Below are 22,494 nucleotides of genomic sequence, written 5' to 3'. Positions count from 1 at the left end.
GCTGCCCTTTGTCACCGATTCTGTTCATAACCTTCATGGACAGAATCTCTAGGCGCAGCCGAAGCGTTGAGGGGGTCCGTTTTGGTGGCCTCAGTATTGCATCCCTGCTTTTTGCAGATGATGTGGTGCTGTTGGCTCCTTCAAACAGGGCTCTCCAACTCTCACTGGAGCGTTTCGCAGCCGAGTGTGAAGCGGTTGGGATGAAAATCAGCACCTCCAAATCTGAAACCATGGTCATCAGTCGGAAAAGGGTGGAGTGCCCCCTCCAGGTCGGGGGGGAGATCTTGCCCCAAGTGGAGGAGTTTAAGTATCTTGGGGTCTTGTTCACGCGTGAGGGCAGGAGGGAGCGAGAGATCGACAGGCGGATCGGTGCAGCGTCTGCTGTGATGCGGACGTTGTATCGGTCTGTCGTGGTGAAGAAGGAGCTGAGCCAAAGGGCGAAGCTCTCAATTTACCGGTCGATCTACGTTCCAACCCTCATCTATGGTCACGAGCTATGGGTCGTGACCGAAAGAACGAGATCCCGGATACAAGCGGCCGAAATGAGTTTTCTCCGCAGGGTGTCCGGGCTCTCCCTTAGAGATAAGGTGAGAAGCTCGGTCATCCGGGAGGGGCTCCGAGTCGAGCCGCTTCTCCTCCACATCGAGAGGAGCCAGATGAGGTGGCTTGGGCATCTGATTCGGATGCCTCCTGAACGCCTCCCTGGTGAGGTGTTCCGGGCATGTCCCACCGGGAGGAGACCCCGAGGAAGACCCAGGACACGCTGGAGAGACTATGTCACCCAGCTGGCCTGGGAACGCCTCGGGATCCCCCGGGGAGAGCTGGAAGAAGTAGCTAGGGAGAGGGAAGTCTGGGCTTCCCTGCTAAAGATGTTGCCCCCGCGACCCGGCCCCGGATAAGCGTTAGAAGATGGATGGATGGATGGATGGATGAAAAAGCTGGGAGATGGAAATATATTTTTTGTTTTAATGTGGTTTCTGTAAAAGGAAAAACATGACCCAGACATTTTAAATGTTTTCCAATGCTGTAAAAATGTGTAAAATGAATATCAAATTTCAACATTTTTGTCAACGAGGAATTGCATCATAGCCTGCGACACGTTTTTCTATTTACCGGTACATGCCGGGATGTCAGTCAGATGGCTGTTGTAGAAAAAAAACAGCGTTTCATGTCCAATTCACCTAGGGTACTGGCAAAGAATGGGAATGTGAAGGGCAGAGAGAAGCATTTTAAAACGGTACACGTCAGCTACGAGTTTTAACACGCTGCAAAAGTGTGTCCCGTGCCTCGTTCTGTCACGTCACGTACCCGCCAGCAGGTGGCGGGCTTTTCCCTCCGCCAAATGCACACCTGTCCGTAATTTCGGGCTGATTATCCTCCTTTATTAAGAGGCTCCAGCAGTCCACTCACTGCCGGAGAATTCCTTACCGTGCCATTGTTCTCTCGCGCTATTTCCTCGATTGATAACTACTCGTTGCCTTTTTGCCTTACGGCCATCACTCTTGTTATTCGCGTTGCCTCTAAATTGTATTTCTCTAGATTACCTATTCAGTACTTCCTCGCACTTTGTTTTTTTAGCGAGCGTTTTCGGTTGTTTTCCTTATTTCCTGGTCCTTATTTGACCAGCGCTTTTTGTTACCGTTTTCCCTGTCGGGCTCTTTCTGTTCGTTATTAAAAACTTTTTGTGTTCATACAAGATCTTTTCGTGTCTGCTTTACCTGGGATCCACCTCGTTATTTTATTGTGCACGAGGCGATCTTTCATCGCCTCGGGCACAATGTGACACGTTCATCTTAACCGCCGTTATGGCTGTTGCTCATTATGGAATGCCTGTGTAATAATAATAATAATAATACATTTTATTTATAAGCGCCTTTCAAGACACCCAAGGACACTTTACAATAACAAAAAACACAAAACAATACGGGTTGAGCAGCGGCAGCCAAAACGCGCCAGCGTTCACTCAACCCGAAGGTTAGAAAGAAACCACAGGGGGAGGGAGAGAGGGAGAAAAAAACCCATGCTCGAAATACCCTCATTTTGAGGATAATTTGAGTGAGGCAAAAAAACTGCTGCACAAGCATATGACAGTTACAAGAGGTCACAAGACATAAACAATGAAGACGGTGAATCAAGGGAATATATGAGGGAGGGGGTATTGGTGGGGGACTAGCTTCCGTGCATATTTTCATCAGGGGAAGGTCGAGATAGCAGATGTTGTTTTGGTAGCAGGCTGCCCAAGAATTTAAGACATCGTGTTTTTGCGGTCACGGGTCGATTCCGGGAGGCTGGTTGATCGAAAAATAGAGCTTTCGTCAAAAATGGTTGGCCCACACTTTTTACTTCTTCACACACTATATGTTGTACATTGATGATAATAGAACATCACAAACAAGAAATCAAATTAAAAAACCTTTTCATGAAAAATCTTACTGTTTCTGGTATTTACTGTACTTTCATTCGGCAACACAATATATAGTGACCAGGGACTCGTTTTGGTTTCGAAAATGCTGGTGTAAAGCAATATTAAATCTCCAAAACCGTGCTGATCTTGTTTAATGATTCTTAGGTCCAGCTGGAAGGTGGACGGCAGCAGCACAGACCCGTTGTCATGGCACTTACAGAAAAAGACATTCTGCTCTTTGAGTCTGTGCCATGGGGTAGAGAATCGTGGGCATTGCCTTTGGTCACACACCCATTGCTGGCAACAAGGTAGGATGATTTGGAACAATCATTTGACTCACCATACTGCTTCATTGTTCATATCATCACATAAAAATTTCTATTACAGATAAGGAGACCGACAGTAAGGTTGCTGTTACAAGCCTAATGACCCAGTGGGGTTAATAAGCAGATTTTGATTTTAATGAGACTTTGCACACATCCAGCCCGTTAAAATCATTAATATTTCATCAGTTTATTGTGCGGTTTTAAAGAAAGGGCTCCCCAGCGCTCCAAACAAATGTTTAACAAATGACTTTCCATTCATAAACTCTTTAAGTATCAGTGTTCGGTGTCTCGCGCTGCTGTGGCTGGCAAAACAAATGTGCGGGAACCGGTGCAGCGCGCTAGTTGTTTTGTTTTTGGTTTATTTATAGAGCAACGTAACATCCGCTGTGATGTGTGCCGCGTTAATCTCACGAGAAAAAATGTTAATCCCGTTAAAATTCATTTAAATTAATGCCGATAATAACGCGCTAAACTGACATATATATATTTATATATATGTATATAGTTGTTCATGACTGATCAAAGAATGGGACTGATGATAGACAGGCAGTTATGCAACTGTTGTATTGGTCCATCATGGTGAAGAAGCAGCAGAGCCAAAAAACAAAGTTCTCAATTTATCAGTTGACATACGTTCTTACCCTCACCTATGGTCATGAGCTATGGGTCGTGACCAAAAGAACAAGATTCTGGATACAGTGGCCAAAATAAGTTTCTTCCGCAGGGTTTCAGGGCTTTCCTGTAGATAGACAGTGAAAAGCTCAGTCATCTGGAAGGGGCTCAGTCGACCCGCTGCTCCTCCACATTGAGAGCCAGATGAGGTGCCATCTGATTAGGATGCCTCCAGGGCACCTGATGAGATGTTACAGTAACATCCCGCTGGGAATAGGCCCCAGGGGAAAACCCAGGACACATTGGAGAGACTATGGCTGTGTCCAAATGGCCATTCCCTATTCCGTCATTCACTATATACTGTAGCCGTAGCCCCATATAGTCCTCATTTTGTTTTGCAATTTGTACAGTCAGTTCACTACTTTTATCGTCGTTGCATATTACGTGACCACTGTACCTGTCATGATACACCGGTGTTTTAAGATCTCCGACTATTTACAGTGAATAAAAATTGTCACGATGTGGAAGGCAAACTCCACATGAAAATACCAGATTAAAACCAAGAGTTTTCTTGGTTTGAGGTAGCAGCACTAATAACTGGTCCATTGTTGTTGATCAGGAATCCCCCCATCAAAACCACAGTTAAACTCTTCCGGTACAGTGGACAGTAGTGATGTGTCGTTCGCGAACGAACCGGCTCTTAGAGCCGGCTCTTTGAACCGAACGACGGGAGCCGGCTCCCGTTCCTAATAAGAGCCGACTTTTTTTTCCTCCTGTTTTTTTCCCCCTCCTTCGGTTAAAGCCGCACATGATTGGTTAAGATCCGTGGTAGAAGAGGGAGGGGAGGGTTACATGCACACACACACACACACACACACACACACGCACACACACACACACACACACACACACACACACACACACACACACACACACACACACGCTGCAGTGAAGAAAAGGGGGAGGAGTTAGAGAGATACAACAGCAGCACACTGTGAGCAGTAATGTACAAATCTCAAATGTACAATGTACAAATCAGAACAAGTAATGCATAATCTTAAATATGGCAGGGAATGCGTTTCCTTTTTTAGTTTTGAGTTTGAGCAGCAAATTTGAAGTTACATATTGGTGCTCACAGGAATGCATAAGCAAAATTGCACAAATTTGCCCTTGAAAGAATTGTGAACAATCTTGGGATTTTTTCTGTTCAAATTTCAAATAGTGTATAAATTGAATACACTTCATCTTCAGTATGTTTCGTGCCACTTTTGTAAGTGGCCACGCCCCGTCCAGACCACGCCCCGTGGTCTGGCCACGCCCCTTTTCTTCATCACTAGCCGTTGTCATCCCTGGATACTGTATATTTTTACATTAGTAATTCGTTTTACACATCATTTTATGTTATTTTTGGTAGTAAATTAATTTAAGCAACAAAAAAATTGAGGAGCCATTTGGGAGCCAAAAGAGCTGGCTCTTTTTAGTGAGCCGAGCCAAAAGAACCGGCTCTCTAAAAAGAGCCGGAAATCCCATCACTAGTGGACAGTGATGTGTTCCCCGAGCCGGTCCCACTAGTGGACAGTGATGTGTTCCTCGAGCCGGTCCTTGGCCTCGAGGACTGAAGGTCCTTGTCCTTGGCCTCGGAGTCAAGTCCTTGGTCCTTGGCCTTGGGTTGCCGGTCATGGACACAACGAGGGATTTGAGCCTGTAATCCTTCGTCCACGGGTATAAAGTGGGCCCGAGAACCGCAAAAATCATGAAGAAATCAAACAAAATCCTTCCAGGGAAACCCATGATGATGAATTTATCTGGCGCTTTAAGAGGGGCGGGGCTGCCATTGACAGGTGACCTTCAGTGCAACGTGTAATGAGCGGCATCACAGTTAGTTTTAATCACAGTTCCTTCCGTTCGCGATCGGCAGTTTAAAAAAATAAAGCGAGTAAAGCCTATCTGTAACAGGGTGTGTCTTTTATTTAGATAGTTTTGCACAGTTGTCACGGTAGAAGGCACCAAACAGTAAAACCAAGAACAAATCTAAGTCATGCGGAGTCAAATGCCAAAGAATACAAGTGCGTTTTGCGGAGGGTTTTGAAGATGTTGATAGAACTCATGATGACGTGTGTTAAATTATTTCGTCAAAATGATAGTAGATTACACATGCATCGTCTTGGGATGAGGATGTCAAGCCACATCAATACTTACCTGTATTAATGATAACCAGTAAATTAATCTTTGCAGCGTGAGATTGGAAAAAATGCTCTGATGATGGCACATGAGTACACCAGTTTTTGATCTATTTATTTTTTGGAATAAACCTGTAGTACACAGCTATTGATGTAATGTTCATTGTTAATGCATAGTTTTCAAACATTTACCCTTGAAACCTTTACCCTGGTCCCTCTCTCTGGAATGACCTCCCGCTGAACATTCGGCAAGCCTCCTCGCTGCCCATCTTCAAAGCCCTCCTCAAAACTCACTTGTATTCTTTGGCATTCGACTCAGCATGACTTAGATTTGTTCTTGATTTTACTGTTTGGTGCTTTCTTCCGCCTTTATTACCGATTTGTCTTACTGTTTATTGTGCATGTTAAATTGCTCCCTGTACAGCACTTTGTATGCAGCGATGGCTGTTTGAAAGTGCTCTATAAATACTGTTGACTTGACTTGACTTGAAACATTATACTTTTGAGTGTCAGAATTCTTGATTATGAATATCAGTCAAAATAGAAAAATGGGTTTCCATGATGAACGTTTACGGAACCCAACATTAGTTACCGTGGTTTCCCATTGGATAATCCGACGGAACCGAAAAACGGTTACCATGAATTTCCACAATCCTCAGGCCTGCTCCTGAATTATTTAAATTTTTGCAGCATTTGTTTATTATTGTATATGTATGTTGTTGTTTGTGTTATTATCATATGCAATTGAATAAGTAGACCATTTCAGAAAGTCGAAATTTGGGACTCTCTGAATGCAGAATGGGACTCATACTTTTCTGATCAGCAAGTCCCTGGGATTCGCTGCCAGTAAACTAAAATTATCACTGCAGAGATTACCGGTTTTGCTGCACTCAGTGATTGACTTTTATGCAAAGTAATTTCTCAACTTGTCTTCCGTGCCATGTCATGCCTGTTGAGTGTTGATTTATTTCATATTAATAAACTACTGCACTAAAACATTAATTCATAAATGTATATGATATGCTTTTATTTTTGTTTTTCTCAGTATAAATAACACGTACCCTGACTGTTCTACTCTTTGAATAAAAACTCTTCATTCAAGCGTTAGGGAGTACAATGGGTTATGATGGGGGGATGTTGCAAATCATGAAGACCTGCCAAGTGGTATGATAGGATTGTTTTATACATGTCCTCGGCTCGGCCTCAGCTTCAAAATCAGTCCTTGATCCTTGGCCTTGGCCTCGGAGGCAAGTCCTTGGCCTCGGGTTGCCGGTCCTTGGACACAACACTGTCAGTGGAGTATTGGTGCTATTTGTCTAAAAAGAACTGACAGGTTTTATTTCTATCTCTCCATTCAGACTAGTGCGTTCTGGCAGTGTCCGCGGCTCTCCTCCCCAGAGTTCTGACCTGGTCTTTGCTACTCGGACCGGCACAGGGCAAGGCATTGAATCACACATCTTTCGCGTGGAGACCCACTGGGATCTGTCTTCATGGACAAGAGCCTTAGTACAAGGTGCACATTCAGCTGCAGAACTCATCAAAGAAGTCTCTATTGGTGAGTGTGAACATTTTTGTCTGGAAATGAAATTCTAAACGAGAACATTAGGAGTTGTCTATCCAAACTAAGAATGGAAGATTAGCACAAGGTCCGTTGGAAACCATGTTGCTTTTCGATGATCAGTCATAGTTTTAATGTATAATAGTGATTGAGAAAACTATGCATTTTATTCATTTAGATGATACTTGACCCATTCACTTCTAGAAAGTTTTGTTGCTGTGTCTGGATGTATTTCCCATCCCGAAGGTTATTACAGTGATTCACTTTTTCCAGATTTTGTCCTGTGAAAGCCTTATTCCCAAATAGATTGCATTAATCTTTACCTCAAGATTTGCCCCACACCACTGCATAATGATCCATCCATTCATTTTATTCTGCTTATCTGAGGTTTGTTCACGAGAGGCAGCTTACAGAACATGAAGGTTATTGAACATATAAGTGAAGAAGTCAGGTCAGGTAAATTAATAATCATTACTATTAATTTAACAAACAGTGGAAAGAAGTTGAGTGCACTGAAATATGGCATTGTTATCCCATTGATTGACGAGTGGCTAGTGGTTAGTCAACTGCCAGATCTATGGAAGTAACATTACTTCAACATTGTCCTTGAGTGTTGTGAAAGGCGCTTACAAATGTGATGTATTATTATTATTATTATTATTATTATTAAATGCGCTCCGGTTTCCTCCCACATTCCAAAAATATGCATGGCAGGCTGATTGAACACTCTAAATTGTCCCTAGGTGTGAGGGTGAGTGCGAATGGTTGTTCGATCCAAGATGGCCGCTTGTGCGCCAGTGTGTTCGGCGACGCTCCTGCCATTTCGGGTTTTTTTACTTTTCGCAATGCTTGTTACCTCCCTAACAGCGTCTCGGTTGGTTTATGATCGCCGATCGTTGTTATTGATTCAACAACACGTCGGAGATTCGGCCGCGTTTTGGCAAGACGGTGGTGGAAAGACGCTACCTCCGTTCTTGGCTAACCTGCCGGCTGATCTCTTCCGCGTTCGCTCGCTCCCTTCACGAAAGCGCCGAAAGCGCCGCCGCCGCCGCGGCAAACGCAGTGGTCAGCTCGTGAAATTGAAACGGGATCTGAGACACACTTCGATCGCTCCGGCGTGGTGTGCCCTCGACCCCGTCGCCTCGTGCTTGCTAACAGTCGTTGGCTCTCCCATCGTGCCACGGCATTTCTACCCTGCGCGCCTTTCTCGGGGAGGAATTCAGCGAAACCTTTTGAGGGAATTCCCCCGGGCTCGGCGATTGACAGAGGGAAGCCCTCTCATTGCTACTTCCACAAGGATCGCGTTGTTAAACGCCCGGTCGCTGACGAACAAGACCCATATTCTGAGGGAGTATTTTCTTTCCAATGACTTGGATTTTTTGTGTCTGACGGAGACTTGGGCAGGTACCGGTGAGTACAAAGCTTTGATTGAATTGTTACCACCTGACTGTGATTTCCTCGATACCCCGAGGACATCAGGACGTGGTGGAGGTACGGTAAGCATTTTTAAGAACAATTTCAAATGTAAACGGTGCACATTCACCACATCTGCCAACAGCTTTGAAGCAACCTTCTTTGAAGTTGGTCGTGTTTTCCCGGTGCTTTGTGCTGTCATTTACCGTCCTCCTAAATACAACAAAGACTTTTTAAGCGACTTTTCAAGCTTTCTTGCGGAAATCAGGCTGAGATATGATCGTATTCTCCTAATGGGGGATTTTAATATCCATGTATGTTGTCCGGAAAAAACGCTAGCAAAAGACTTCTTAAGACTTATCGACTCTTTTAATTTTGTGCAGTATGTGACCAGCCCGACACACGAACAAGGACATATTTTAGACCTTGTCCTTGCTCATGGTATAACGGTGTCAAATCTGGAAGTCCTTGAAAATGGAATTTCTGATCACATGGCAGTTTTATTTGACGTAGTATTATCGCATGCTGCTGTGAAATCTGGCGCTCCTAGTTGTAAACGCCGAATTTTTAACCCTCGCACTGCTAGTCGTTTCTCTGATGCCTTTAATAACCTTTGCGTACCCTCGTCTAACACAGAGGAACTCACCTCTTGGTTCGACTCGTCATGCCGGGCCATCCTGGATTTGGTGGCTCCTTCAAGAATTGTGCTGCCAAAGCCTAAACCCGAGCCATGGTTTAACGACATTACCCGCGCAGCTAGGCAGGAGTGTCGCAAAGCTGAACGCAAGTGGAAAAGAGACAAATTGCATGTCTCTTCTCAAATTTGGAAAGACAGCTGGCGTATCTACCAGCTCACAGTAAAAGAGGCCAAAAGAAAATATCTGTCGGACCTTATTCTAGCCAACCGTCACAACCCTCGTGCACTATTTAAAACGATAGATTCTGTACTCAAACCCCCTCTGCCTACTTGCGCGGATTCTTCAGCCGAGATGTGCAACAGATTCCTTCAGTTCTTTATTGATAAGGTCTCTACAGCTAGGATTCCGGTCCCAAATACCGCATCTGACCCCTCTGTCCATGTTCCATGTTCAGCTGTCCTAAATTCTTTTGATACTGTGTCCTTGGCGCTTTTGGAGGATGTAGTTTGCCAGACGAAGCCATCTGGCTCCCCTTGCGACTCTCTTCCCCCACGCTTCTTTCAGGAGGTTCTCCCGAGTGTTGGTGCATCGGTCTTGGATATCATCAACAGCAGCCTTTCTTCTGGTGTAGTTCCCCAACAGTTTAAACATGCTGTGGTCCAACCCTTGATCAAGAAACCTGGTCTTGATCCAGATGAGCTGTCAAGTTACAGACCCATTTCCAAACTGCCTTTCATTTCCAAAATTCTGGAAAAAGTGGTGCACATGCAGTTGAAACTTTTCTTGGATGAACATAACATCTTGGAGGTCTTCCAGTCAGGTTTCAAGACGATGCATAGCACGGAGTCAGCCCTGTTACGCGTTTCTAATGACATCCTCCTGGCAAATGACTCTGGAGACCACGTGTGTCTGGTTTTATTGGACTTAACTGCAGCATTTGATACAGTGGATCACAGTATTCTGCTGACTCGTTTGCAGCACTTGGTGGGCATTGGCGGGAGTGTTCTTGATTGGTTTAGGTCCTATCTAGCTGACAGGACCTTTTGTGTCAGCCTTGGCTGCTCTGAATCACGCACTGCTCCCCTGTCATGTGGTGTTCCACAGGGCTCAATTCTGGGGCCTCTGCTGTTCTCGCTGTATCTGCTCCCATTGGGTTCCATCTTAAGGAAACATGGTATTCCTTTCCACTGCTATGCAGATGACTGCCAGATCTATGTCCCACTGAGCAAGAAAGACACCTTCTCATTAAGGCCACTCCTATCCTGTCTGGAAGAAATCAAAACCTGGATGGCACAAAATTTCTTGAAGTTCAACGAAAAGAAGACAGAGGTGATATTGTTTGGCCCCAGTGGACCTTGTACATTCCATCCTGTAGACTTGGGCCCCCTATCTCCTTATCTGAAATCAACGGTCTCAAACTTGGGACTTAAACTGGACAGTGATTTCAAACTCGATCGGCAAATTGGTGCCGTTGTTAAATCAAGCTTCTTTCACCTTAGACAGCTGGCCAAAATAAAACCTTTCCTCTCACATGAACACTTTGAGACAGTAATTCATGCCTTTGTCACATCCCGGCTCGATTACTGCAACGCCCTGTACTTTGGAGTCAGCCAGTCCTCCATCAAGCGCCTTCAGCTGGTACAGAATGCCGCTGCTCGCCTCTTGACTGGTACTCGTAAGAGGGAGCATATAACTCCTACTTTGGCATCCCTTCACTGGCTCCCCATTCATTTTAGAATTATTTTTAAGATCCTCCTCTTTGTTTTCAAATCTCTGAATAATCTCGCGCCACCTTACCTCTCTGAGCTCATACGCCCCTACACCCCTGCCCGGCGCCTCAGGTCTGTGGACCAGTCTTTGCTAGACGTACCAAGAACTAAACTGAGGCTCAGAGGGGATCGAGCCTTTTCTGTTGCTGGTCCATCTCTCTGGAATGACCTCCCACTGAACATTCGGCAAGCCTCCTCGCTGCCCATCTTTAAATCCCTCCTCAAAACTCACTTGTATTCTTTGGCGTTTGACTCAGCATGACTTAGATTTGCTATTGTTTTTACTGCTTGGTGCTTTCTACCGCCTTATTACTTATTACTTGTTACTGATTCGTCTTACTGTTTATTGTATATGTTAAATCGCTCCATGTACAGCACTTTGTATGCAGCGATGGCTGTTTGAAAGTGCTCTATAAATACTGTTGACTTGACTTGACTTGACTTGACTTCGTCTCTGTGTGCCCTGCGATTGGTTGGCAACCGATTCAGGGTGTCCCCCGCCTACTGCCCGGAGACAGCTGGGATAGGCTCCAGCACCCCCCGCGACCCTAGTGAGGATCAAGCGGTTCGGAAGATGAATGAATGAATTATTAAATGCATATTCTGTATACATTAAGTAAATGCATTTTGAGCCTCAAATCAAAACAAACAAATGTGAAGCATATGTGAGCCTCCACAAACATTTGTTTCCTTTATTTTTTGTAATTCCTTTATTTTTTTCCGTGGTCGCTGAATTAAACTTGCACATCTGTGTATTAAGATATCCTTTATTTGTCTCACACTGGGGAAATTTACAGCCTCCAGCAGCAAGAATGTGGATAGAAAGAAGAAAGAAGAAAAAACAAACAAACACCGTTCAATTAAGTGCAATATAAATACAAAATGGATAAATCGCAGTGCTATTTACAATTGTTTTTCACATCACACACATCACATCATTTAATTATTATTATTGTTGTTATTTTTATTCAGCAGCCTGACAGCACTCGGTAGGAATGAGCGTCGGTATCTCTCCTTACAGCGCGGGTGTAACATTCTCTGGCTGAAGGAGCTACCAAGTGCTGTCAGGGTGGGCTGGAGGGAGGGGGTGGGAGCGACTGTATGTGGATCATGCTGCAGGTACCTTGCCAAACACAAATACAGTGGTACCTCTACTTACGAACGTCTCTTCAGACGAAATTTTCAAGTTACGAAATGCCTCAACAGGAAAATATTGCCGCTTGTTATGAAAGAAATTTCAACATACAAAATGTAAAAATACAGTACGAGTTGCAACTCGCAGCTCCGAGTTTCCTGAACGCATCATACTTACGGCTCCTCTTGTTGTCTGTTGTCTGTTTAAGAGGGAGAAAATTTCATCTATGCCCTATGTTCCACATACAGCACATTTGACGATGAACTTGTCCTTGATACTTATAGCTGCCCTACCATTGGCTATTACTGAGTATTATACTGGCATCCCATTGGCTCAGAGGGACTTCTACCATATTTGTCTATGTGTGTGACTAGATAGATCGATATGTGTTTATGCAGTGTCCTCGTCCCCTCGGGCCAGGAGGCGTTCCGATAGTTTTACATAAATGTGAATCACCCAGTCGGGTGATCGCTCACTCTCCTGATGTTTGCCTTGGACATTTTCGAAGGATTGTTAAAAGCTGGCAAAAGCAAACGTCCGTGGATCAGTTCTTAACAAAACACTAGGGAAAAACAATTTCTGAGAGACAACATGAACTGAAGAGGGCAAAAAAAAAGACCCGATGAGGACCCAGTTAAGTTAAATGGCCATCATTTTCAGTCTTTATTCTTTGTTTTTTACATTATTCACAACTTTTATACTGGCCTGGATATAGTCGGACTTGCCTCCACACACAGCCTAGGTTCTGGTACCAGTCCTCTCGAGAGGGGTTGGACTCTCTTTCACTCTGGAGTTGCTCACGGTGAGAGGCGCAGAGCAGGTGTGGGCATACTTATTGCCCCCCGGCTCAGTGCCTGTACATTGGGGTTCACACCGGTGGACGAGAGGGTTGCATCCCTCCGCCTGCGGGTGGGGGGACGGGTCCTGACTGTTGTTTGTGCATATGCACCAAACAGCAGCTCAGCATACCCACCCTTTTTGGAGTCCTTGGAGGGTGTGCTGGAGAGTACTCCTGCTGGGGACTCCCTTGTTCTACTGGGGGACTTCAATGCTCACGTGGGCAATGACAGTGAGACCTGGAGGGGCGTGATTGGGAGGAACGGCCCCCCCGATCAGAACTCGAGTGGTGTTTTGTTATTGGACTTCTGTGCTCGCCACGGATTGTCCATAACGAACACCTTGTTCAAACATAAGGGTGTCCACGTGTGCACTTGGCACCAGGACACCCTAGGCCGTAGTTCGATGATCGACCTTGTGGTCGTGTCATCGGATTTGCGGCCGCATGTTCTGGACACTCGGGTGAAGAGAGGGGCGGAGCTGTCAACTGGTCACCACCTGGTGGTGAGTAGGCTCCGATGGTGGGGGAAGATGTCGGTCCGTCCTGGCAGACCCAAACGTATTGTGAGGGTTTGTTGGGAGCGTCTGGCGGAATCCCCTGTCAGAAGGAGTTTCAACTCCCACCTCCGACAGAGCTTTTCCCATGTTCCGGGGGAGACGGGGGACATTGAGTCCGAGTGGACCATGTTCCGTGCCTCTATTGTTGAGGCGGCCAATCTGAGTTGTGGCCGTAAGGTGGTTGGTGCCTGTCGTGGCGGCAACCCTCGTACTCGCTGGTGGACACCAGCAGTAAGGGATGCCGTCAAGCTGAAGAAGGAGTCCTATCGAGCCTTTATGGCCTGTGGGACCCCAGAGGCAGCTGACGGGTACCGACTGGCCAAGCGGAACGCAGCTTCGGTGGTCGCCGAGGCAAAAACCCGAGCATGGGAAGAGTTCGGTGAGGCCATGGAAGCCGACTTCCGGACGGCTTCGAGGAAATTCTGGTCCACCATCCGACGTCTCAGGAGGGGGAAGCAGTGCACCACGAACACTGTGTACAGTGGGGATGGGGCGCTGCTGACTTCGACTCGGGACGTTGTGAACCGGTGGGCAGAGTACTTCGAAGACCTCCTCAACTCCACCAACATGCCTTCCTTGGAGGAAGCAGAGCCTGGGGACTCTGAGGTGGGCTCTCCTATCTCTGTGGTTGAAGTCACCGATGTGGTTAAAAAGCTCCTCGGTGGCAAGGCCCCAGGGGTGGATGAGATCCGCCCAGAGTTCCTCAAGGTTCTGGATGTTGTGGGGCTGTCCTGGTTGACACGCCTCTGCAACATCGCGTGGTCAACGGGGAGAGTGCCTCTGGATTGGCAGACCGGGGTGGTAGTCCCTCTTTTTAAAAAGGGGGACCGGAGGGTGTGTTCCAACTACAGAGGGATCACACTCCTCAGCCTCCCTGGTAAGGTCTATTCAGGGGTGCTGGAGAGGAGGGTCCGTCAGGAAGTCGAGCCTCAGATTGAGGAGGAGCAGTGTGGTTTTCGTCCCGGCCGTGGAACAGTGGACCAGCTCTACACCCTTAGCAGGGTTCTCGAGGGTATGTGGGAATTCGCCCAACCAGTCTACATGTGTTTTGTGGACTTGGAGAAGGCGTTTGACCGTGTCCCTCGGGGAGTTCTGTGGGGGGTGCTTCGTGGGTATGGAGTACCGAACCCCCTGATACGGGCTGTTCGGTCACTATACCACCGATGTCAGAGTTTGGTCCGCATTGCCGGCAGTAAGTCGGAATCGTTTCCAGTGAGGGTAGGACTCCGCCAAGGCTGCCCTTTGTCACCGATTCTGTTCATAACCTTCATGGACAGAATCTCTAGGCGCAGCCGAAGCGTTGAGGGGGTCCGTTTTGGTGGCCTCAGTATTGCATCCCTGCTTTTTGCAGATGATGGGGTGCTGTTGGCTCCTTCAAACAGGGCTCTCCAACTCTCACTGGAGCGTTTCGCAGCCGAGTGTGAAGCGGTTGGGATGAAAATCAGCACCTCCAAATCTGAAACCATGGTCATCAGTCGGAAAAGGGTGGAGTGCCCCCTCCAGGTCGGGGGGGGGAGATCTTGCCCCAAGTGGAGGAGTTTAAGTATCTTGGGGTCTTGTTCACGAGTGAGGGCAGGAGGGAGCGAGAGATCGACAGGCGGATCGGTGCAGCGTCTGCTGTGATGCGGACGTTGTATCGGTCTGTCGTGGTGAAGAAGGAGCTGAGCCAAAGGGCGAAGCTCTCAATTTACCGGTCGATCTACGTTCCAACCCTCATCTATGGTCACGAGCTATGGGTCGTGACCGAAAGAACGAGATCCCGGATACAAGCGGCCGAAATGAGTTTTCTCCGCAGGGTGTCCGGGCTCTCCCTTAGAGATAAGGTGAGAAGCTCGGTCATCCGGGAGGGGCTCCGAGTCGAGCCGCTTCTCCTCCACATCGAGAGGAGCCAGATGAGGTGGCTTGGGCATCTGATTCGGATGCCTCCTGAACGCCTCCCTGGTGAGGTGTTCCGGGCATGTCCCACCGGGAGGAGACCCCGAGGAAGACCCAGGACACGCTGGAGAGACTATGTCACCCAGCTGGCCTGGGAACGCCTCGGGATCCCCCGGGGAGAGCTGGAAGAAGTAGCTAGGGAGAGGGAAGTCTGGGCTTCCCTGCTAAAGCTGTTGCCCCCGCGACCCGGCCCCGGATAAGCGGTAGAAGATGGATGGATGGATGGACAACTTTTATTTATTGTGCTAATTGTAACATGGATTTGTTATATATTTTAATGCATTTTTATGCTTTAGAAAACATTTCAGTTTGAATTTTGGGGGGCTTGAAATGGATTAGGGAATTTACATGGAAAACGCGTCTCTACATACAAAATGTTCTTGTTAAGAAATTTCTTCCGGAACCACTTCATTTCGTAAGTTGAGCTACCACTGCACTGGGTTCTAGGGTTGCAGCTTCTCATGAGGATTTGAGCTCAAATGCCACTAATTGTGGCATATAACAAATAACAGGTGCACAACTCTGAATTGCAGAAATCGTTAAATGCCAGTGAATGCCTCAAAAGATTGTAAAACCAAATTTCAGTTGAGGGCGGAATCAATCCGGCCAAGTTTCATTACGTACCTGTTGTTTGTTTGTTTGTTTTAAGAACAATTCTATTGGGCCTAATCCTTGAGATCATTTGCCTGATTTCCCTTAGTTCTTTTTTAATGCTTGAATCCGTTTCAAGCTATTTCATTGAAGATTGTGTGGTGTCTCTGACCCATCTACACTGCTATACCTAAAAACAAGAAGCACGGGTTTAACCAACAGAAGATTTACTCTCAGTGCAAATGTTTTGACCTTCCTCCAATTTCTATTCCCACACAAATACCTGCATATTTTTATCATTCAGTCAAGATACTGTATATGGAAGAAAAAGTGCAAGTTACATACATCTCGCTCAACTTTCCACTCACTAAAATCCACTAATTGTCACTATTGCATGCTTCCCCCCACAGGATGCACATTGGACAGACAAGATGTCCGGCTGACACTGCACTATGAGAAAGGCTTCACTGTGATGAAGGAGCCAGCCGAACCAGCCAGTGGCGCTGTGCTGTACCGATACCCTTATGAAAAACTCAAAATGTCTGCAGACGATGGAATACGCCACCTTTACCTTGATTTTGGGGGTCCTGAGGGAGAAATGGTAAATTTTGACCTGTGATGCCACTTACCAACATGTCTTTTTCAGAGGAATGAGTACTCTTAACGTGTTATTATTTCCAAATCTAGAATCAAATTAAAATTATTTATCCTAGTCACTGTGGGGAGTACGAGTTGCCTAAGAAAAGTCAAGGCACTTAAATTTCTTGAAGCTGAATGCTTTATTCCAGGTCAGCGTTGAAAATTAGAAACTGTTGTTGATTGTCTTATCCATCCAACCATTTTCCAATCCACGTTCTCCTCATAAGGGTCGTGGGACCCTATCCTGTCTTCGGGCAGTAGGCGGGGGACACCCTGAACCGAGTGCAGGCCAGTCGCAGGGCACACCGAGATGAACAGCCACCTGCGCTCACACTTACACCTAGGACCAATTTGGAGTGTTCAATCAGCCTGCCATGCATGTTTTTTGGAATGTGGGAGGAAACCGGAGTACCCTGAGAAACCCCACTCGGGCCCGGGGAGAACGTGCGAACTCCACATGGGGAGGCCAGAGCTTGAATTGAACCTCTGCAATATGAGTTCAACGCGCTAACCACTGGACCACCGGGCTGCCCAATTTTCTTTTCTGATAATGCAAATAATACAAAAAATATGTATAATAATTTAATAAGCAATGAGCAAAAAGGCATACGTGCAAGTTGCAACTCACTCAGTAAATCATTATGAACACAATGGAAATGTCCGGGAGGCCATTATTTATTCATATATTTATTTCATAGGGACGGTGCACATTAATCAATACAAGAATAAACAGTGTAAATGCGCTGGACTTAGCATAAATGCTACTTTTCAGATATACCGGTAGTCCCATTGCAGGTTTCTTAACAAAAACATAACATAAACAGTTAACATTAATCCACAATCAACTGCAAGTAACCTTTCTCCCATTTTATGTCCTTTTCTTCGATTAGGTATTTGACCTCCACTCTGGTCCAAAGCCAGTTGTGTTTGTCCTCCATGCTTTCCTTTCAGCCAAGCTCACTCGTATGGGTCTGCTCACATAAAGTCACATCAATGTGAGAGAACTCTTCACCAAAGAGCCCCGACACACCTTGGACAAATTTCCCTGCACGGTGATATCCTTCCAAATCTTCACAGCCTCACAAAGTCTTTGGACCTGACATCGCAGGCATGAATCCCATTATCGCTCTCTCCTCTCATAAAAATGTGCCTTCACTTCAATTTTCTTCTTTCTTTCCCACAACAGCTTTATTGCTAGATCAAGTCTTAAAGTGGTACTTTTTTTAAAATAATTCCAGTGATTGTTTAGTGATTATTTAAGCCTTTGGGTCTCCAAGTCCGGTCCTCGGAAGCCCTGTTTTTGGTGTTTCCCGAGCTCTGACACACATGAATCAAATGAGGGTACAAAGGTTGCTGAATCTGGTGGCTTGGGAAACAAAAAACAGGCTGGATAGGGGCTCCCTGAGACTGGACATCGAGACCCCTGATTTGGACACTCTGGGCTATCGTCTCCCATGATCATGAGAGCAAAAAGGCACACGGTTGCACACTTTTTTGACTGCGCAGATTCTCCCATTGACTAATGTCTGCCCTTCATGCAGCCCTCCAGCCAAATATTATACTCACTCTGGTCAGAGCACTCTAAAATGTGGGCATTTCCTCTAAAACCTGACTTTGCGTGTATTCGCTACTCAACTTAAGCACTTTTTGCACTTTACACACTTCACAGTCTGTAGAACAGGGGTGCCCATTAGGTAGATCCTGATCTACCGGTAGATCTAAGACAGGTCCCAAGTAGATCCGAGTAGTGTCGAGGAGAAGAAAAAAAAAAAAAAACATTTGTGTGTCTTTGTACATGTTAATAATATACCGGTATATGTTTTGTGTTAATGTACGCTGCACCCTAATCATCCTATCAGTCTCATTTTCACACACAAAAAAAATGTAAAAATAAAATAAAGCAGGTAAATCTTTAATTTACGGTGGCGCGTGATTACGTCACCAGAAGTTGTTTCCGCTCAGCAGTCTGCAATTATCGTCATTATTCTCATTCAGAGTTTGCTTCGTGTACAATTCTTCGAGGGCACGGGCAAAGAATAGGAATCTCGGAGGGCCCAGGGAAGCACTCTACAATTGTACGTGTGAACTACGATAGTTAACAGGCTGCAAAAGTGTATCGCATGCCTCAGTTTCAGGCTGTTTCTCATCAAGGCGTGCATGTGTGCATGTGTCTGCGCGTGCCGGTAAGGGTAGATCCCGGGAGGTTAGTTGATCAAAAAATAGATCTTCGGTCCAAAAAGTTTGGGCACCCCTGCTGTAGAACATACTTGTACACAATTGTGAACAGAGCTCATCCAAACCACAAAAACTCGAGCAGCAATCATTCCATGATCACTTTTGTTGAGAGTCAGCCAAATGGCTTGTGGTAGAGCTACACTCGGTCGGATGTCATCTCATGGCGCAGTCGCCTCTCTTCTCAATAGTTGCAACACAGTAACAAATGGAAACGGCGTAAATCACATTTTGCGCATTTTTTATATGAAATTTGCTTACCGTTTTTTGAAAGGTTTGATGGAAACCCCATAATTTTTTCTCATTTTTTATTGTTTCTTTCTTTATATTTCATATTGCAGTCTCATGCAGTAATGCCAACGTTTGGCATATATCTACTGTATGTTGATATGAAGGTTCAGCTCTCCAAACAGACCAGAGCCCCCCCCCAACCAGTGCTCATGACTGAAATCATGTTGAGCAGGGATCCTCAGCCACTCGGTGTAGACCTCAGACAGACCAAATAAATATTTTGAGTTGATCAGCTTGCATAGGAGCAAATTACTAAATATATGAGGGTCACTCAGAAATAAGGTGAATTTTTCGGTATCAGCACTTCTAATACAGTTAGAAGCTTACTTTTTTAGAATATTCAACATTGTCTCTCAGCACGGTGCACAAGCTTCCATATTCCCTGCGTGTAAAAATCTTTGGACCGATATCTCAGCCAGTCACTCACAACACTTTTGATTTCATTGTCTATATATCAAAAGATGTGTAAATATATCTAAGTGAATCCGGTCTGCGTCTCAAAAAAAGTTGGAGACCGCTGATCTGGAGTACGGCAGGAACGTTGCTTTTCCTTTTTTCCATTTTTTATATTGATGAAGCCCCAAACATGCATTGAGTCATAAGCATAACATGACTTAAATTACTTGAGTAAATAGTTTTTTTGGAATTATCATATACAGAATTAAAAAAATACACAAAAAAAAATGGCAGCCTCAGCTGTCATTGAATCACACCGCTTTGGCGGTTCCGCATTCATTCCCAATTTTCCCACGTGAGTGTGTTGTCTGAAATGTTAGCAGGAGAATCTGTGTTGATGGAAAGTGCGTAAGTTCAGCTGCCTAATAACAGACTTGCGAATGACCCAACATGAGGTGAATGGTTTTCTGACCTCATCGTACTGAAGGTTAGGAGAAGCATTTTAGACAATCAATGAACAGTGGAGGCCTGATGAGTAACCACTAAATAATATATTCAAAATTGGCTCACATTGCAGAGCAGCCTTCCAGTGTCCTTTTCATTTGTTTGATGAAAGTTTTTTTTGTTTTGATCAGAAAGTGACGAGACTGTTAGAATCAGTATGCAGTTACGCCTGCAGAGACTTACTCTATGCAATCAAAGCAAAGATATGTGTTGGTGTGTGTTTGTCTTCCTCATGCTTCTGGCTTCTTGCACATGTCCATGCTTTCTTGTAGTTCAGTCACTTTTTTATTTCATGAACAATATGGGGAAGGTGGCGGGGCGGTTGGTGGATGACTCTCGATGAAACTCGCACCAACAGTATTACTTTTATTGTGGCATTCAAATGATGCTTTTACTCATTTGCCTCTTATCACAACTTTCTTGCGTCAAATTTGATGTGAGCTTTTTATGATGTTTGTTAGTATGACCATGTATTACCTCCTCTACTTGCATCCATCCATTTTCTGTATGGCTTCACACCAAGAGGGTGAGCTGGAGCCGATCCTAGCTGACCTTGGGCAAGAAGCAGGGTACTCTGAACTGATCACCAGCCAAACGCATAGAAACAAACCATTCACACTCATGTTCATACTTCAAATTTCCAGTCCACCTCCTTTCATTCATTGTTACTCAGTATTTCATTCCCTCATGGATAGAATTGGGTACCCCACTGATAACGAAAGGAAAACCCCCGCAGTGTCATAGAAATAACTGGAATCTAACAAGACAAATGTAATTAACTAGCTTTAAATAAATTAACCAGCAAAAATCAGATATTGCTTTTGAATTGTGGTTCGACAGAATTATTGTACTAAAAAAGCTCAAGAAACACGCCTGCACATAAATGATGGTACAGCGTGACAAGACACTGATCAGGGAGTGAGGAGACACTGATCAGAGAGTCAACAGCATGACGAGACACAAGGGAAGGTGATGGGCCGGGCTCCGAAGATGCGCAGCCAATCAGCTCACAAGATAAATCCACTTGCGCTGTCGTTGGTCGATGTCGCGGCAGTAACCAGTCATGCGTACAGTCATGTACAAAACCTCTGAGTCATTTGGCATTTTTTTTCTGAATACGGGACTTTGGAGGAAAAAAAAGCGATGTAGTGAAGCCAGGATAAACGAAGTGCGATGTAGCGAGTGATCACTGTATCTTGAACTTAATATTCTGTTGCCCAAGCTTTTGAAGCTGCAAATGATTTTTGTAACTTCCAAATTGTCACGGTTATGTTTCAGTCTGGCCAGCAGGTGGCATTAGCGGACTTCTGTGCACACCTGCTGTCAATCTATGATTAGTCTCACTCTGTATTTAAGGAGCCCTCGATATGCACATGTCGCTGGAGTATTGAATTTCGCCTTGCTACTTCCTTGCTCATTTACTGCTATTGCTATAGACCTCGTCGTGGTTCGCTTTTTGAACTCTCGGTGCCCAGTACTTTGTAAGTATGGTTTTTAGTTTGTGATTTGGCTCTTGCTTAGTGTAGTGGTTACATTGTTTTTTGTTTGCCTTCGCGATTCTTATTTTCACACCTTGCCTTTTGTGCAAGCGCTTTTTGTTATTCGTTTTTGTGCCCTCTGGTCCTTGTTTTGACCAGCACTTTGTTACTACTTTGTCTGTGCGAATTTTTGTATATTAAACCGTTTTGCTACGGAGACCTTGTTTGGTGTCTGCATTTCGGGGATCCACTTCCTTATTTTTTTGTTGTGCGCGAAGCAATTATCCTATCGCTTCGGGCACAACGTGACACAAATGAGATATCTGCACACCCAGTAGAAGGTATTCTGGCTCGCACTTCATGAGCAAATATCTGTCGAAGGAGTTGAAACATGCCATTTGGAGAAAGGACTCTTCAAACCTGAGACAACTGGAGTAGTTTGCTCATCAAGAGTGAGCCACAACACCTGACAGGTGACAGGTGCACAAGTCTTAGCAGAAAGTTAAAAAATTGTTGGATTGCAGTGATTGCCTCAAAAGGTTTTGGAACAAAATATTAAGTTTAAGGTACCATCTTTTTTGTTCAGACCTGTCTCTTTAGGTTTTCTGTTTTAAAGAATTTGGTTGAACCACAAATCAAAAGCACTGTCTGATTTTCACTGGTTAATTTACTTTTCTTTTTTTTAAGTCTTACGACTTTCATCAGCTTCCAGTTACTTTTAACACAGGTGGACCAACCGTTTTCCTCCATGTCTATACTCATTAATACTTTTGTCTAACTGTTATTTCATAAGCTATTTCCTCGGGTTTTTATACAGAAACAATACTGTAGATCAGAGGCACTCATTTGGTTTCATTATTTGAGTTATTCATGGCAAACAATTCTGTTGCTAATGATTCCATCTTCCGTCTTTCTTAGATGGCCTTGTGCCTCCAATTCTGGATACAGAGCTTGATTGATTCGTTTTAAATGGCAGATGTCATAGAGGCATCATCACC

The 22,494-nt window shown here is 45.1% G+C and overlaps 1 protein-coding gene across 1 annotated transcript in view; it reads left to right on the top strand.

The window, feature by feature from the left end:
* Window positions 1-20,327, top strand: part of sntb2 (syntrophin, beta 2) — a 66,055-nt gene extending 45,728 nt beyond the window's left edge. The window contains exons 4-7 of the mRNA XM_052060889.1: window positions 2,570-2,712; window positions 6,881-7,077; window positions 16,367-16,557; window positions 17,486-20,327. Of these exons, the coding sequence (XP_051916849.1) occupies window positions 2,570-2,712; window positions 6,881-7,077; window positions 16,367-16,557; window positions 17,486-17,578 (624 nt within the window). The 3' untranslated portion in view covers window positions 17,579-20,327. The remainder of the gene's footprint in view (window positions 1-2,569; window positions 2,713-6,880; window positions 7,078-16,366; window positions 16,558-17,485) is intronic.
* Window positions 20,328-22,494: the final 2,167 nt, after the last annotated feature.

This window comes from Hippocampus zosterae, chromosome 3 (genome assembly GCF_025434085.1).
Source record: "Hippocampus zosterae strain Florida chromosome 3, ASM2543408v3, whole genome shotgun sequence".
NCBI classification, from domain to species: domain Eukaryota; kingdom Metazoa; phylum Chordata; class Actinopteri; order Syngnathiformes; family Syngnathidae; genus Hippocampus; species Hippocampus zosterae.
Note: the sequence above shows the minus strand (reverse complement) of the source record. Positions and strands in the feature narration are given on the sequence as shown.